General features: G+C 43.2%; 2 protein-coding genes across 5 annotated transcripts; both read left to right on the plus strand.

Annotated features, from left to right (window-relative positions):
* Nucleotides 1-1,350: 1,350 nt before the first annotated feature.
* Nucleotides 1,351-13,383, plus strand: LOC124255312. Of its 4 annotated transcripts, none has more exons than XM_046689197.1 (2): nt 1,351-1,445; nt 12,390-13,383. In XM_046689197.1, the coding sequence occupies exon 2, from the start codon at nt 12,398-12,400 to the stop codon at nt 13,247-13,249; it is 852 nt and encodes a 283-aa protein (XP_046545153.1). In that variant the 5' UTR covers nt 1,351-1,445; nt 12,390-12,397; the 3' UTR covers nt 13,250-13,383. The 4 variants fall into 4 exon arrangements, with proteins under 4 accessions (XP_046545153.1, XP_046545151.1, XP_046545152.1 ...); XM_046689195.1 differs by lacking the exon at nt 1,351-1,445 and adding an exon at nt 7,727-7,833; XM_046689196.1 differs by lacking the exon at nt 1,351-1,445 and adding an exon at nt 7,727-7,822.
* LOC124255350 lies at nt 3,511-7,225 on the plus strand. Its single transcript, XM_046689246.1, has 3 exons — nt 3,511-3,553; nt 3,783-5,504; nt 7,188-7,225. Exons 1-3 carry the CDS (start codon nt 3,511-3,513, stop codon nt 7,223-7,225), a joined length of 1,803 nt encoding a protein of 600 aa, XP_046545202.1.
* Nucleotides 13,384-14,612: the final 1,229 nt, after the last annotated feature.

A 14,612-nucleotide genomic window follows, 5' to 3' on the forward strand; every position in this document is an offset into this window, starting at 1 on the left:
CTTTACGCTTATACAGTGTGTCATCTCTGAGTTTCAATGATCCATTCATAAAACATTCACCAATAGTTAGCTTTTCAGGCCACTATATGCTTCTCTGGATTTTCGAGTTTCCCATTTAATATGTACTCAAAAGCAAAGTAACTGTAAATGTGATAATAAGTCATTAGTTATCATTAGTTATCATGTGATTGCGGGGTAACCACATAACTTCAAAGACTGTAGTTCTTCAAAATGTCAAATTCTGCCTTGCAAAGTATTTGTTTCTACACACGTAATGGTGTTTAACTATTTCCCATCCCCCATTAAAGATGAACGTCAAGGAACTAACGTTTTAGAAATGTAATTCCAATATGCACTAGAGTGAGTGAGTTGGGTTTTACGCCGCTTTTAGCAATATTCCAGCAATATCACGTCGTGGGACGTCAGAAATGTGCTTCACACGTCTTCTGCGTGACGAGCGAACGCCTTAACCATTAGGCTACCCTACCGCCCCGATATGCACAATATCGGTATGAATCTATCCTATATATTTTCCGGGGTTTATTTGTAAACACAACTCAGTGGCAAATCCAGAAATTTGAAGAAAAGCTAGGTGCACACAAGAACGAAGTCGCAAGACGCCGGGACGAGGATGCAAATGACTTGTGTGTACGTGTGTAAAACGAGTGGATGGGGCGTTCACACAACCCACCGACCCTCTCTGGATCCGCCAATGCAACACCTATCAATATGCTTGACACATATATTAAGTCCATATCAGCATAACTATATGGTCAATACAACCATAATCTGAAACAGTGTTGGTACCCGTAACCCATTAACCCATTACAGCTTGTTTTGGGGACGGATGGTCGGCCTGATGACGTGGGGAGTGGGGTGTCGTTGATCATTCTATCCACAACTGGTTTGACTTCTGGTGATCAGATAATGTACTGGATGACTGGATGACTGGATGACTGCGTCGTAAAATAACAAATTAACGTGCATGTTATCTCATTTTCAGTTTCGTCTGAGCACAGGGCCCCTATTTTCGAAAGAGTCCCAGCTAAGACAGATCCTAAGTAGTTGAGACAGAAGTTAGGACATCCTACCGTAAGGATAAGACCCATTCTCGAAATGATCCTATCCCTGTCCTAACTTGTGCTACCTATCCTAGCTAGGACAGCGAGCTCTTCAGTAGGTGAGATAGAAAAACCTCCATTTAGTTGGGGATTCCCCTAAATAATACCCATAATTCGTGGCATAAATGACACAATGCAAACGAGAAAAATCTCTGCACAATATGAGGTGCATTTAGAGCAGCTAACGTCTGCGCTACAGCCCGACTTACTGTTGGTTGTGAAATACCCATGCCATCTGCATTGCAAAGCTGCATTTTGCCTGTAGCCAAAAACATCAATGTTACAAGCACTTTGTATAGGGCTGATAAGGACCGGTTTCTAAAGGTAAGTGCATCGATTTCATATATCAAAAACATTCTTCCTAGTGTGAAAGTTTGCGTTTCCGTGAGCCGCCATATTGGATAACTAAGAATTTTCTTGACTAGTTAGGTGTCCTCATGAGGTTTCTTAAAGTTAAGAAGAAAACTAAGAACAAAATTAGTTGTCTAAGTTTTTTCTTACAAGTTAAGAACGTTGTTATGGAAACTAAGAATTCTTAGAAGCTTTATGAATACCGCCCCAGTGGAGCATGGTATATAGAGAAACTATGCATCATGCGTGTTAATAGGGGCCCTGTAGTGTATATAACACAGGAATCAAAAACCCCACCTGTTGTAGTATCATGTATTACAACAGGTGGGGTATGAATCCACACCTGTAGTGTATATAACACAGGAATCATACCCCACCTGTTGTCGTCATATGTATTACAACAGGTGGGGTATGAATCCACACCTGTAGTGTTTATATCGGTAGAATCATACCCCACCTGTTGTCGTCGCATGTATTACAACACATGGGGTATGAATCCACACCTGTAGTGTACATAACACAGGAATAATACCCCACCTGTTGTAGTATCATGTATTTCAACAGGTGGGGTATGAATCCACACCTGTAGTGTATATAACACAGGAATCATACCCCACCTGTTGTAGTATCATGTATTTCAACAGGTGGGGTATGAATCCACACCTGTAGTGTATATAACACAGGAATCATACCCCACCTGTTGTAGTATCATGTATTACAACAGGTGGGGTATGAATCCACACCTGTAGTGTATATAACACAGGAATCATACCCCACCTGTTGTAGTATCATGTATTACAACAGGTGGGGTATGAATCCACACCTGTAGTGTATATAACACAGGAATCATACCCCACCTGTTGTAGTATCATGTATTACAACAGGTGGGGTATGAATCCACACCTGTAGTGTATATAACTAGGGAACCATATCCCACCTATTGTCGTCACATGTATTACAACAGGTGGGGTATGAATCCACACCTGTAGTGTTTATATCGGTAGTCTGTTTGATTGGCATTTAGAAGTTGGTGACTAATAAGAAAGTAAGAATATTTATGGATAACAACTTCTTTATTATATATGATGCGACGTTTCGGTATGGATTCTTATACCGTTGTCAAGCAAGAGTGAAGTACTACAGCACAGACCAGGCTTATATACATGAACAGGGATTAAGTAATAACAACATGTAGGACTGAATGAGGGGGATTAACAATAACAACAAGGCACGGTGGCAATAATGTAGTGACAATAGGAAGCCAATGGTGGTTGATGTAAAAAACAAAATATACATGCTGATGAGATTAATTAACAATGATGGCTGAGGTGCTCTAATCTGTTGTTTTTATGAGATCATTGTATGCAGAAGGGATGAGATATCCCTGGTCTCTGTTGATTGAGGGCTTGTGTCTCCGGATTTGAACTGCTTCTGCAAGTTTCCTTTTGGTGAAGTCCTGGTGGTTTTTGGATAATATGTCCACATTGTCCCAAATTATGTTGTGATTGGGGCAGTTGATGATGTGGTCTGATAATGCCGATTTTCTATCAGATTTAGTGGTAGATGATAAGTGTTCTTTGATTCGGATATTTATGGGCCGGGAGGTTTCGCCTACATAGGCCTCGCCACAGTCACAGTTGATTTTATAGACAACACCTTTGGGTTGATGTTGTCGTTTAGAGGTGTTCCTGCCATTCGCTTTCAGTAGGGTTTTTAGTGGTGTAGAGCTGGTAAAGTAGGTTTCGATGCCTGCTTCTCGCTTGAGGAGACGGCTGATGTGGTGAGAGGTTTTCCTATGAAGGAGGGAGATACGAATAGGTGCTGGTTCAGGTTTGTTGGAGGCCGGTTTTCTTGTTGGGTGGAGTGTGGTGCTGATAATTTTATCGACTAGTTTCGACGGGTAGTGGTTGAACTTGGTGAAAACATGGCGGAGGTGCTGTATTTCTGTAGTGGGACTGGTGGAGGAAAGGTTGATGGCTCGTCTGGTGAGGGTGGAGATAATGCCAGTTTTGGTTCTCAAAGGGTGGTTGGAGTCAAAATGAATGTATTGGTCGGAGTGGGTTGGCTTTCTATAGACACTGGTACGGATCTTGTTGGCTGGAGTTCTGGTTACAAGGACATCTAGAAAGGGAAGTTGACCACTGGATTCTGTTTCTAAGGTGAATTGGACCCGGGGGGTGCTGTTGGTTGAGGTGTTGCAGGAGGGCTGCTGGGTCTTGGTCTTGCCGAAGGATGACAAACGTGTCATCGACCTTCCTGTACCAGCAGGTTGGTTTGATGGTTGAGGTGCTGAGTGCTTGCTGTTCGAAGGAGGTCATGTAGATTTCTGTGAGTATTGGGGACAGAGGGGAGCCCATGGGCAGGCCGTGGATTTGTTCATAGTAGTCGTCTCCCCAGGTGAAGTGCATGGAGACGTGGCAATCAACACCATCAACAGCCTCAACCGACTAGAGAAGAAGCACATACTAGCCAGCAACCATCTCACATTCCTCATGAGATGTAGAGATCAAGACATCATACCCAAAGGCCTCAAACTTGCATCACCTATCAACTCACCTGCGGCCAGAGCCATCCTCCATAATGCCTCCAAAAGACTTGTACGGGAAAGAATTCAGCATCACCGCAACGCCAAAGCCAGCACCCTCAACCATATCTCCGACCACATCAACCAGTTGACCGACACACTCCAACCAGAGATCCTCAATTCACTCCGTTCAGCCCAGACTCAGTCCAACAAAAAGTTGTGCTTGAAGACCAAGACCAAGCACGTAAAGAAACTCCAAGAACTAATGAATAGCCAGCCCAAGCCCACTCCCAAGAAAGCCACCAACATATCCAACTATCTCAGAAAGACTGTTGTCAACCTCAGTGATAAAAACATCACTGAACAGCAGGTCAACGTACTCTCCAAGGGACTAAAGTTCATTCCAACCACACCACTCCGCAACCACGACGACTTCATCACCAACATTGAAAAGGGACTCCAACAACTAGCGCCAGGAGGTAAGATTGACTACTTACGCCACCAGATAACCGACATCCTTGCCAAAGCCAGCCCCCAACCACCCAACCTCACAGCTGCCGAAAAACAAGCCATCCATCACCTACGAAACGACAAGGAAATCACCATTGCCCCAGCCGACAAGGGCAAGGCCACAGTCATCCTGAACACACCGGACTTTCACAGCATGGTCAACAAGATCCTCCATGACCCAACCACCTACCGCAAGATCAAGAAAGACCCCACCGCCAAACTCAGCCGCCAACATAAAGCCAGCCTCAAACAACTGAAAGAGAAGTACGAAATCAGCCAGCAACTATATTACAAACTAGCCACATCTAACCCACAGCCACCGTATGCCAGAGCCACGATAAAAATCCACAAGACCCCACCCAAGGCCAGACTGCTTGTGTGCTCCAGAGACACTGTGTTCTACAGTACCGCCCAACACCTAACGGAAATCCTTGCCCCACTCGGTAAAACAGCGGACTCCTACATCTCTGACTCAACGGATTTCTGTAACAAACTCCTCAAAATAACTGAAGCAGACCAGATCCTGAGTTACGATGTTGTGGACCTCTTCACAAGTGTCCCCATAGAAGAAACTCTCCAAATCCTCCGCCAACGCATCTCTGAATTAGAAACTCCCCTTGACACCAACCTCACCACTGACTCCATCATTGCCCTCACCTCTGCCTGCATCACCTCCACTTACTTCACCTGGGGAGACGACTACTATGAACAAATCCACGGCCTGCCCATGGGCTCCCCTCTGTCCCCAATACTCACAGAAATCTACATGACCTCCTTCGAACAGCAAGCACTCAGCACCTCAACCATCAAACCAACCTGCTGGTACAGGAAGGTCGATGACACGTTTGTCATCCTTCGGCAAGACCAAGACCCAGCAGCCCTCCTGCAACACCTCAACCAACAGCACCCCCGGGTCCAATTCACCTTAGAAACAGAATCCAGTGGTCAACTTCCCTTTCTAGATGTCCTTGTAACCAGAACTCCAGCCAACAAGATCCGTACCAGTGTCTATAGAAAGCCAACCCACTCCGACCAATACATTCATTTTGACTCCAACCACCCTTTGAGAACCAAAACTGGCATTATCTCCACCCTCACCAGACGAGCCATCAACCTTTCCTCCACCAGTCCCACTACAGAAATACAGCACCTCCGCCATGTTTTCACCAAGTTCAACCACTACCCGTCGAAACTAGTCGATAAAATTATCAGCACCACACTCCACCCAACAAGAAAACCGGCCTCCAACAAACCTGAACCAGCACCTATTCGTATCTCCCTCCCCTTCATAGGGAAAACCTCTCACCACATCAGCCGTCTCCTCAAGCGAGAAGCAGGCATCGAAACCTACTTTACCAGCTCTACACCACTAAAAACCCTACTGAAAGCGAATGGCAGGAACACCTCTAAACGACAACATCAACCCAAAGGTGTTGTCTATAAAATCAACTGTGACTGTGGCGAGGCCTATGTAGGCGAAACCTCCCGGCCCATAAATATCCGAATCAAAGAACACTTATCATCTACCACTAAATCTGATAGAAAATCGGCATTATCAGACCACATCATCAACTGCCCCAATCACAACATAATTTGGGACAATGTGGACATATTATCCAAAAACCACCAGGACTTCACCAAAAGGAAACTTGCAGAAGCAGTTCAAATCCGGAGACACAAGCCCTCAATCAACAGAGACCAGGGATATCTCATCCCTTCTGCATACAATGATCTCATAAAACAACAGATTAGAGCACCTCAGCCATCATTGTTAATTAATCTCATCAGCATGTATATTTTGTTTTTTTACATCAACCACCATTGGCTTCCTATTGTCACTACATTATTGCCACCGTGCCTTGTTGTTATTGTTAATCCCCCTCATTCAGTCCTACATGTTGTTATTACTTAATCCCTGTTCATGTATATAAGCCTGGTCTGTGCTGTAGTACTTCACTCTTGCTTGACAACGGTATAAGAATCCATACCGAAACGTCGCATCATATATAATAAAGAAGTTGTTATCCATAAATATTCTTACTTTCTAACTCTGTTTCATATAGAAATCTCATTTTAACCCAGAATTCCTTTGACGTTAGTAGTTCTGGGTCGGTTCAAACGGTTAATATACCAATTTACAGCAAACATTGAAGATTTACACTTGACGTATTTTGGGCTTTTGGTATCTCCTGTGTTTTGTGTATCTGAATTAGAAAAAAAACATAGAACAAAACAGACACGAGCACATTATAATTGTTTGAAACGACCGTAAAATATTGGACAAAAGGGCCGCTGGCGGAAGATCAAACTCCTCGGATACATTGGAAGCCGTGCTAAAGGTATTGCTCGGGATCATGCACAGAGAACAACCTCTGCATCTTCAATAGGACATCCAGTGTCAAGAGACTGCACCTCAGGAAATACGGAATTAACAAGGGTCTTACAGTCCCGTACACCCTTTCAAAACACCGTGTAACTAATAATATAGCTTGTCATTGTTTGAATACCGTGATACATGTACAACTACACACTGGTGAATCTCATCCCATTATTACTAAGGGACCGTTCATAATTTATGGCTTAGGGGTGAAGAGGATTTTTATGGAGAAGCATGTACAATTTGAATGGACCCCCTAAAATTTATATGTACAAATTAAGTGACGCCCTTTTCGTACTATCAGGGACGACAAACAACATGCTGATACACAAAAGGAATTGATCTTCAGCAACCCATTCTTGTCGTGTATTGGGCGACTAACGGGATCAGGTGGTCAGACTCAGTGACTTCATGTCACAGTATCCCTACTACATAGATGATGCTCATAATGTCAATCACTGGAATGTCTGGTCCAGACTTCATTATTTACACCCCGCTTCAATATTACTGGGTGGGGCGTTAAACAAACAAACAAACATACTACAAAAGAAGCTGAGGTTCTCAAAAATTGTTGAAATTCTATGCACACTTTTAAATCAAAATATCCTCTACTCTAAAAATGTTTCTAGAGAGTGGAGTCTACTATTGAAAATTGTCAAGATCTCGCACCTCACGCCGAAGACCCGGGTTCGATTCCCCACATGGGCACAATGTGTGAAACCATTTCTGGTGTTCCCCGCCGTGATATTCCTCGAATACTACTAAAGGCGGCGTAAAACCCAACTCACTCACTCACTCACATACACAGGTCATTGTGAACTACGATAAACCAGCAGTGAAATGCTCAACACTCTAACATCCGCCTTTCTGTGCGACTGAAGTGATACGGACGGCTTCACCCGACGCTCTGCGTACAGGGACACAACAGTCACGCCACAGGTAAATCACAGGTAGATATTTTTCAAACGAATGTTGATTTACAAATTCACTTTACACATACTCCATGTTGAAATGTTTAAAGTAAAATAGCATGGTGAATTTCAAACATCAACTCGTAGAGATAACAGATAACCAGTACTTTTCGTGTTCAGATATACTTGAGACCTCATGGACTAAGTAAGATATATTTAATATTTGACATTTAGTTTGTTTGATATTGTAAAAGTAATAAGACACAATATAAACTGTTTTCTTTGTTTCTATTTGCCTGTCTTGGGTGTATCAGGTCAACAAGTCATGGGTGGGTAATGTATGCGGATGTTTGACGACAACATGGAGAGATAGACAGGGGATGTACGGTTCCAATTTACTTCCTTGTGTATCGGACCCGTGAAGATCCGGGGTAGAATAGGTCTTCAGCAACCCATGTGCTTGCCATAAAAAGGCGACTATCTTGTCGTAAGAGGCGACTAACGGGATCGGGTGGTCAGTTTCGCTGACTTGGTTGACACATGTCATCGGTTCCCAATTGCGCAGATCGATGCTCATGCTGTTGATCACTGGATTGTCTGGTCCAGACTCGATTATTTACAGACCGCCGCCATATAGCTGGAATATTGCTGAGTGCGGCGTAAAACTAAACTCACTCACTCACTCACCTTGTGTATCGCTGCGTAAAACCGTGTTGCTTTGTATATAACTTAACAACATCTGCGAAATCTGGGTCACGCTGAAAACGTCAACACGGCAATATACACTCAAGGGCAAAAGAAAGTGTACTTCTCAGTTGATGCTTCATAAGTTTCATTTTGAGTTAAACATTTCTTGAATTAGCCGCAATGTATGTGCGTGCGTGAGTTAGGTTTAACGCCGCTTTTAGCAATATTCCAGCAATATCACGGCGGGGGACACCAGAAATGGGCTTCACGCATTGTGCCCATGTGGGGAATCGAACCCGGGTCTTCGGCGTGACGAGCGAACGCTTTAACCACTGGGCTACCCCACCGCCCCCGCAATGTATGTAAAACAAAGCAACAGTGCTGTTACTTTGACAGAACTCAAAGAATACATCCACGTGCTTTTATTTTACAAATGATATTGCATAACTTTTACAAAATCGCATAATACACAACAGCTTATGAGTATATTAGACATGTTTGAAAATCAACAATTTCGTTCAGCAATTCTACATTTAGGTCATGTGGGGGTCACGTGGCTGCAAATTCATTTCTTATGCAGATCTCCATTAAGGGAATCTATTTTGACACAAAATTAACCGAACAGGGAATTACTGAATGATGTTTGAAAAGACAAAATATTTTAACAATAGTTCTTTCGATTTTGAACACCCGACATACTTTCTTTTTAAAATCGTCGAAATGTAGAGATTCTGGTGGACATAGTAGATATGAATGTAAAATAATACATGTATATGAGAGAGTACAAATACAAAGTAATTCATACATATTTCAAAAATATGGATATAAATGTACATTTGGTGTTGGGCTTTTTTTCAAATTAATAAATTGCGATACATATCCACATTCTTGATATATCCAAGCATATGAATAACCAGTTTGAAATAACAACATACAAAGATAATACAAATATAGCTGTTATAGCTGTTACATGTTTGGTGGTAAATAGTACATATAAAACAATGATTAAAACCAAATAAAGTACATGTATGCGGTTAGCCTGAGGAAAAACAAACAGGTGGGTGACAAGAAATATGCATATATATACTAGGCACATAAAGAAACTGTGCATTGTCAAAATATTATCCCAGTTGATAAGTACGATAACAATGTCAAAGGTACATATAAACTTTAATGGAGGGATCATGAGACCATAACAAGTCGGGAGAATTTCAATTGAAAAGTCAATCACAATGACGTCACGTGTCCACAAGCGGGACAGGAGTCAAACGACCATGTCACAAGCTGAATAACGGGTATGTCCACCATCGGCATTGAGAACAGCAGTGCATCGACGACGCATGGAGCCTATCAAACGTGCAAGGAAGGCTTGTGGGATGTCACGCCAGATTCTCTTGCAAGGTCAAGGACGTTATCTGGCGGATGAGGAAGACGGCGTAGACGTCGATCCATCTCGTCCCAAACATGGTCTATCGGGGAGAGATCCGGTGAATTTGCAGGCCAAGGCAGTAAGTCAACGTTGTGGTGTTGCAAGAAATCCATAGCAACCCTTGCCGTATCAGGGTGGGCATTGTCCAGTTGGAATGTTAACCCAGGACCATGACGTTGCAGAAAAGCTATTGCCACAGGTCGAAGAATCTGATTCCTGTAGCCCACACCAGTTAAGTTGCCCTGAACAATCACCAAAGGAGTTCTTTAGCGTGCTTTTATTCCACCCCAAATCATCACGGAATCACCACCAAAGCGATTCCTCTCCAAGACACAGGCCTGTGCATTACGTTCTCCCACGCGTCTATAGGCACGTTGACGTCCATCACTATGGGAAATGTTAAACCTGGACTCACCTGTGAAAACAAGGGTCTGCGGACTCCACCAAAACAAGGGACTGCGGACATGATTTCGGCACCACATTCGGCGAGCTTGTCGATGACGTTGTGTCAGGATAGGCCGTATGGCGGGACGTCGTGGTCTGATCCCGTGATGACGTAAACGTTGTCTAACTGTGTTGGGGTGGATACGGCGAAGTCCTGGGTTGGTTCGGGCAGTCATCACTGCAGTCTGAAACCTGTGGCGAAAATGGGTCACCCTTATCCATCTGTCCTGTCTTGGCGTTGTTACACGTGGACGTCCAGAACGTGGCCGATCGATGACGTCATTTGTGTTCCGGTAGCGTTTCACCAGTGCAGAAATGGTGTTCCGGTGGCAGTGGAAATGTGCAGCCACTTGTCGTTGAGACATTCCCCCACGGACCATCCCAATGGCCTCATGACGTTGTGCAGGCGTGAACCTTGGCATGCTATGCGTTTCAATAGCCGTTTAATTTTTATAACGATCGCAAGGGCGGGGGTTGAGCTTTCCAAAGTGACAGTATTGTATGGCATTCATTTGCTCTGTTTCTCTTTCCCGGAATGCACGTGCAACAACGTATTGCACGTCGCAAGGACGAATCCACTGACGTCACGGAACGTGGCACGTGCATGCATGTTGGATACATGTCCCTAATCTCTGAGTATAAATCCTTACGTGTCTACACTGGTTTGATAACTTAGATTTTAAACTTTTGTATGCACAGTTTCTTTATGTGCCTAGTATAGTATGTAGTAGGGGCGAAACGGTATACATACCGCGGTATTAGTAGAACCGCGGTATTTTGCTTTCGGTTCGGTATACCGTAATGCAATCCAAAAATTCGGTATTTTCGGTTTTCGTACCGTCATCTTAGTAACCTTTTATAACCTTTTCTAAGATGTCTAGAAATCGAATCATTTTGTCAAAGTCTATGCATTTTTTTGCTAGACGGCCGCTATTTTCCCGGAAGTAGGTTCTCATATATACCGGACCGAAACGGACCGAACCGAAGGCCTTGTACCGCAATACGTACCGTACCATGGTAAGAGCGTACAGTTTCACCTCTCCTATGTAGCTTCATATCAAATGAGGGTTCCTCGGAAGGAACACAGAAAATTGGTAAGGAATATTCTGTGTGATGTGCTGGAACAATATGCTATCAGTGAAACAATACCTGTCTTTGTTATGGCAACAAACATTCAGATAACTTATCACCTCTTTCAACAGAGCAGTTTCTTAGATAAAACAGTTCGCCCAAGTCGTATTTCGGCGCCACACATCTTCACACGCTTCAGCTCTCTGGGGCTTTTGTTTTCTGAACAGACGACGTTTTACCTAAATGATTTGAAAATATTTGTTCAATAGGTTCCTGGCATGAGTAAATCTAAACCCTATTGTGTTGCTTTACGTGGTTAAATTATTCAGACTGTTACCACTAGCGGTTTCTGAGAAAACGATTCCTTAAGATTTTCCATATTCTAATATTTGTTTTCATTTGATGAAACAATTCATTTGTATTATTTCAACGGAATGAGGGTAACTCTTATTCTAATAACTAGTTTCTGAAACGTACATATTTTACTGAGAAAAAACCCAGTTCACAGTAAGAAAAATAAAATATAATGAAAAGGAGCCCTAAGACTTTCAAACTGTGGAAATCTAGACTTGCTACATATTCTAGACATGCATGGGCTTTCTTGGATATATTTGTTTCAGGGTCGGTATGACAGACTAGGTAACTCTTAGCCTAAAAGCTAGAAATCCGCAAAAAGTTTTAGAATCGTCCCTCCATCTGTTTCGGCGAAGGATTAAGTTAAGGAGACGACGAATCCGGGCGAGATTAAACATGTCCATTTTATATTTTGTAAAACGACCTCAGTTAATAACTTGACTGAATTGACATACATTTGATGAAAACACATATTTTGTAAAGATAATCTGTTGATGCCATGACACATTTTTGCATAGAAATTGTTTTAGAAGTATTCGAGAACCCGACCTTCCACCAAATGTTGCGATCAGCACTAACCTAATGTTTGTTGTACTCTCTTACTTCACAGTTTTCCAAATGGCTGAGGTGGACATTCCTTCTTTCAGTTCCGAAGTTACGTCCTGCTACAAGCTACAAAAGGAACTGGCTCAGGAATTACGTGACTTTGCTGAAAACCTGAAATCTAAACAGAGAAAAGTTGACATCGCAAAACTTACAACCTCAAATGTTGGTCTCGTTGGTGGAGGTCTTGCAATCGCCGGCCTGGTTCTTGCCCCCCTTACTGCAGCGGCCTCATTAGGCCTTACCATAGCTGTGGGCGTAGTAGGAGGAGGTTGTGCCGTGTCAGGTTTGTCGTCCATGATTGTTGAGTATCGCATAACCAAGAAAGCTGAAAAACACGTATCACAAAAACTTCATGATTATGCGGAAATGTCAGAAGATATTAACTCAAAACTGAATACGCTAATTAAGACACTGCAAGAATCAGAGAAGGATGTTCTGCAAGGTCAAATTGAAAAAAGTACTTTTATCAACAAGGAGACAAAGAACGATATCATTGGAATGATCAGAAGCACTGAAAAAATATCATTTCCTCTGGGTCTTGCAGCCAGAGGGGCAGTAGTTATCATATCAGTCAAGGACGTGGTTGACTCGGTAATCAAGGCGGTTAAAATTACCAGGGCAACTAAAAGGGCTGTTGATGTTGTTGGGAGTATTGCAACTGGTGCTGAAGTATCTGCCAGAGTTGTCTCAGCTGGAAGGTGTGTAGGAACGGCTACCGATGTTGGCACTGACATCACTTCCGCTGCTGGGAAGGCCGCCACGGCCGGTAAAGCTGCAGCAGCCGGGGTGAAGGTCGGGGGGTGTGGTACTTGCCGCTGCCGGAGTGGCAATAGATCTCGGTGCTGTTATTTACTACAGTCGTAAAATACACAAAAACGAACCCTCAAAGATTGTAGAGAACATCTTGAAAGTGGCTGATTGTCTGGACACAGAATGAGGGAAGAAACAGCCACAATCACAATCTAGGTTACCATAGCAATACATGTGTGATAAATGTATATCGTTTGTTTGTTTCAAAGGTTAGAATGAATCTGCTATGTATTAAATAAACCCTGTCCACTTGGGAAATCTAACGCAAAAATGGAAATGGACAGAATCAAGCAAATTACACAGATTTCCCCCCTTGGAAATCCAGCAGCTTAATGGGTCGAGTGGTCGGACTGGGCATCGCAACCCGACTGTAAGGGACGGTGCTCACCCATCACTGGTGCTCATCCATCATCTGTTATTTACAGGAAGAGGTCATGTAGCTGGTCTGTGTCTGAAAGCAGAGTTCAGCAAGAAATCAATCGATTACTTCATGGTATCTGCATAACTAATAATGCTCAAATAATCTAATAGGATCAGAACAGTGTCGGAGAGACGGTGACATTGTTACATTGTGCAACTGATGAGCTTCAGCCAGGAATGATAGCCACATATCACCGGCTGAAATTCACTGGTATTTTACCATTTTGTGATACGGCGAATCCTTGTCACATACGTAAGTGAGTGAGTGAGTTACGATCGGTTGATACCGATATTCTGGAAACATGTGCACACAGAAAAACAAAAAAACAATGGACTCTGCAATTGCATAATATTATATCTCGAGAACTGGAAGCATGTGCTCGTTTGGTTTTTGGGTTGGTTTGCTGTCTCAGGCCGCACTCAGCAATATACCAGCTATATGTCGGCGGTCTGTAAATAATCGAGTCTGGACCAGACAATTCAGTGATCAACAGCATGAGCATCAACCTACCCAACTGGGAAACGATGACATGTGTCAACCAAGACAGAGAGCCTGACCACTCGATCCCGTTAGTCGCCTCTTACGACAAGCATGGGTTGCTGAAGGCGAATTCTAACCTGTATCTTCACCGATCGCGTGTGCTCGGAATTTGATGTATTAGGTATAAACACATATACAGCAAGCATTTAGTGAGATATACATGTATGTTGCTAATTTACCAAGATCTCTAAATGTCATTCCGTGTTCAACGACATACCATGAATGAATATTGTTTAACGCCGCTTTGAACAGTATTTCAGTGTCTCACGGCGTGTCGTCTGAACATGGGAGGAACGCGCAAACCTATGCAGGTCTCAGACATATATAGAAAGCCTACGTTATGAAACACGAGATCATCAAACTGAGTGAGTGATCGTATAGTTTGGTTGAAGTCCGTTTGGGGCAATTCTGTCGTTGAATTGCGGCCCTTATGAAGACCGTGCACCCCTTCCAGGG

Source organism: Haliotis rubra, unplaced genomic scaffold (genome assembly GCF_003918875.1).
Source record: "Haliotis rubra isolate DU_JTF1 unplaced genomic scaffold, ASM391887v1 Scf6, whole genome shotgun sequence".
NCBI lineage: Eukaryota > Metazoa > Mollusca > Gastropoda > Lepetellida > Haliotidae > Haliotis > Haliotis rubra.

Bases quoted from the DNA above. Each gene is read 5' to 3' on its own strand.
- LOC124255312 (XM_046689197.1), top strand. From the start codon at position 12,398: ATGGCTGAGGTGGACATTCCTTCTTTCAGTTCCGAAGTTACGTCCTGC.
- LOC124255350 (XM_046689246.1), top strand. From the start codon at position 3,511: ATGAATGTATTGGTCGGAGTGGGTTGGCTTTCTATAGACACTG. The intron at 3,554-3,782 runs GTACGGATCTTG...TGCTGTTCGAAG, and splicing joins TTGGCTTTCTATAGACACTG to GAGGTCATGTAGATTTCTGT. The intron at 5,505-7,187 runs GTACCAGTGTCT...TCGTACTATCAG, and splicing joins AACTCCAGCCAACAAGATCC to GGACGACAAACAACATGCTG.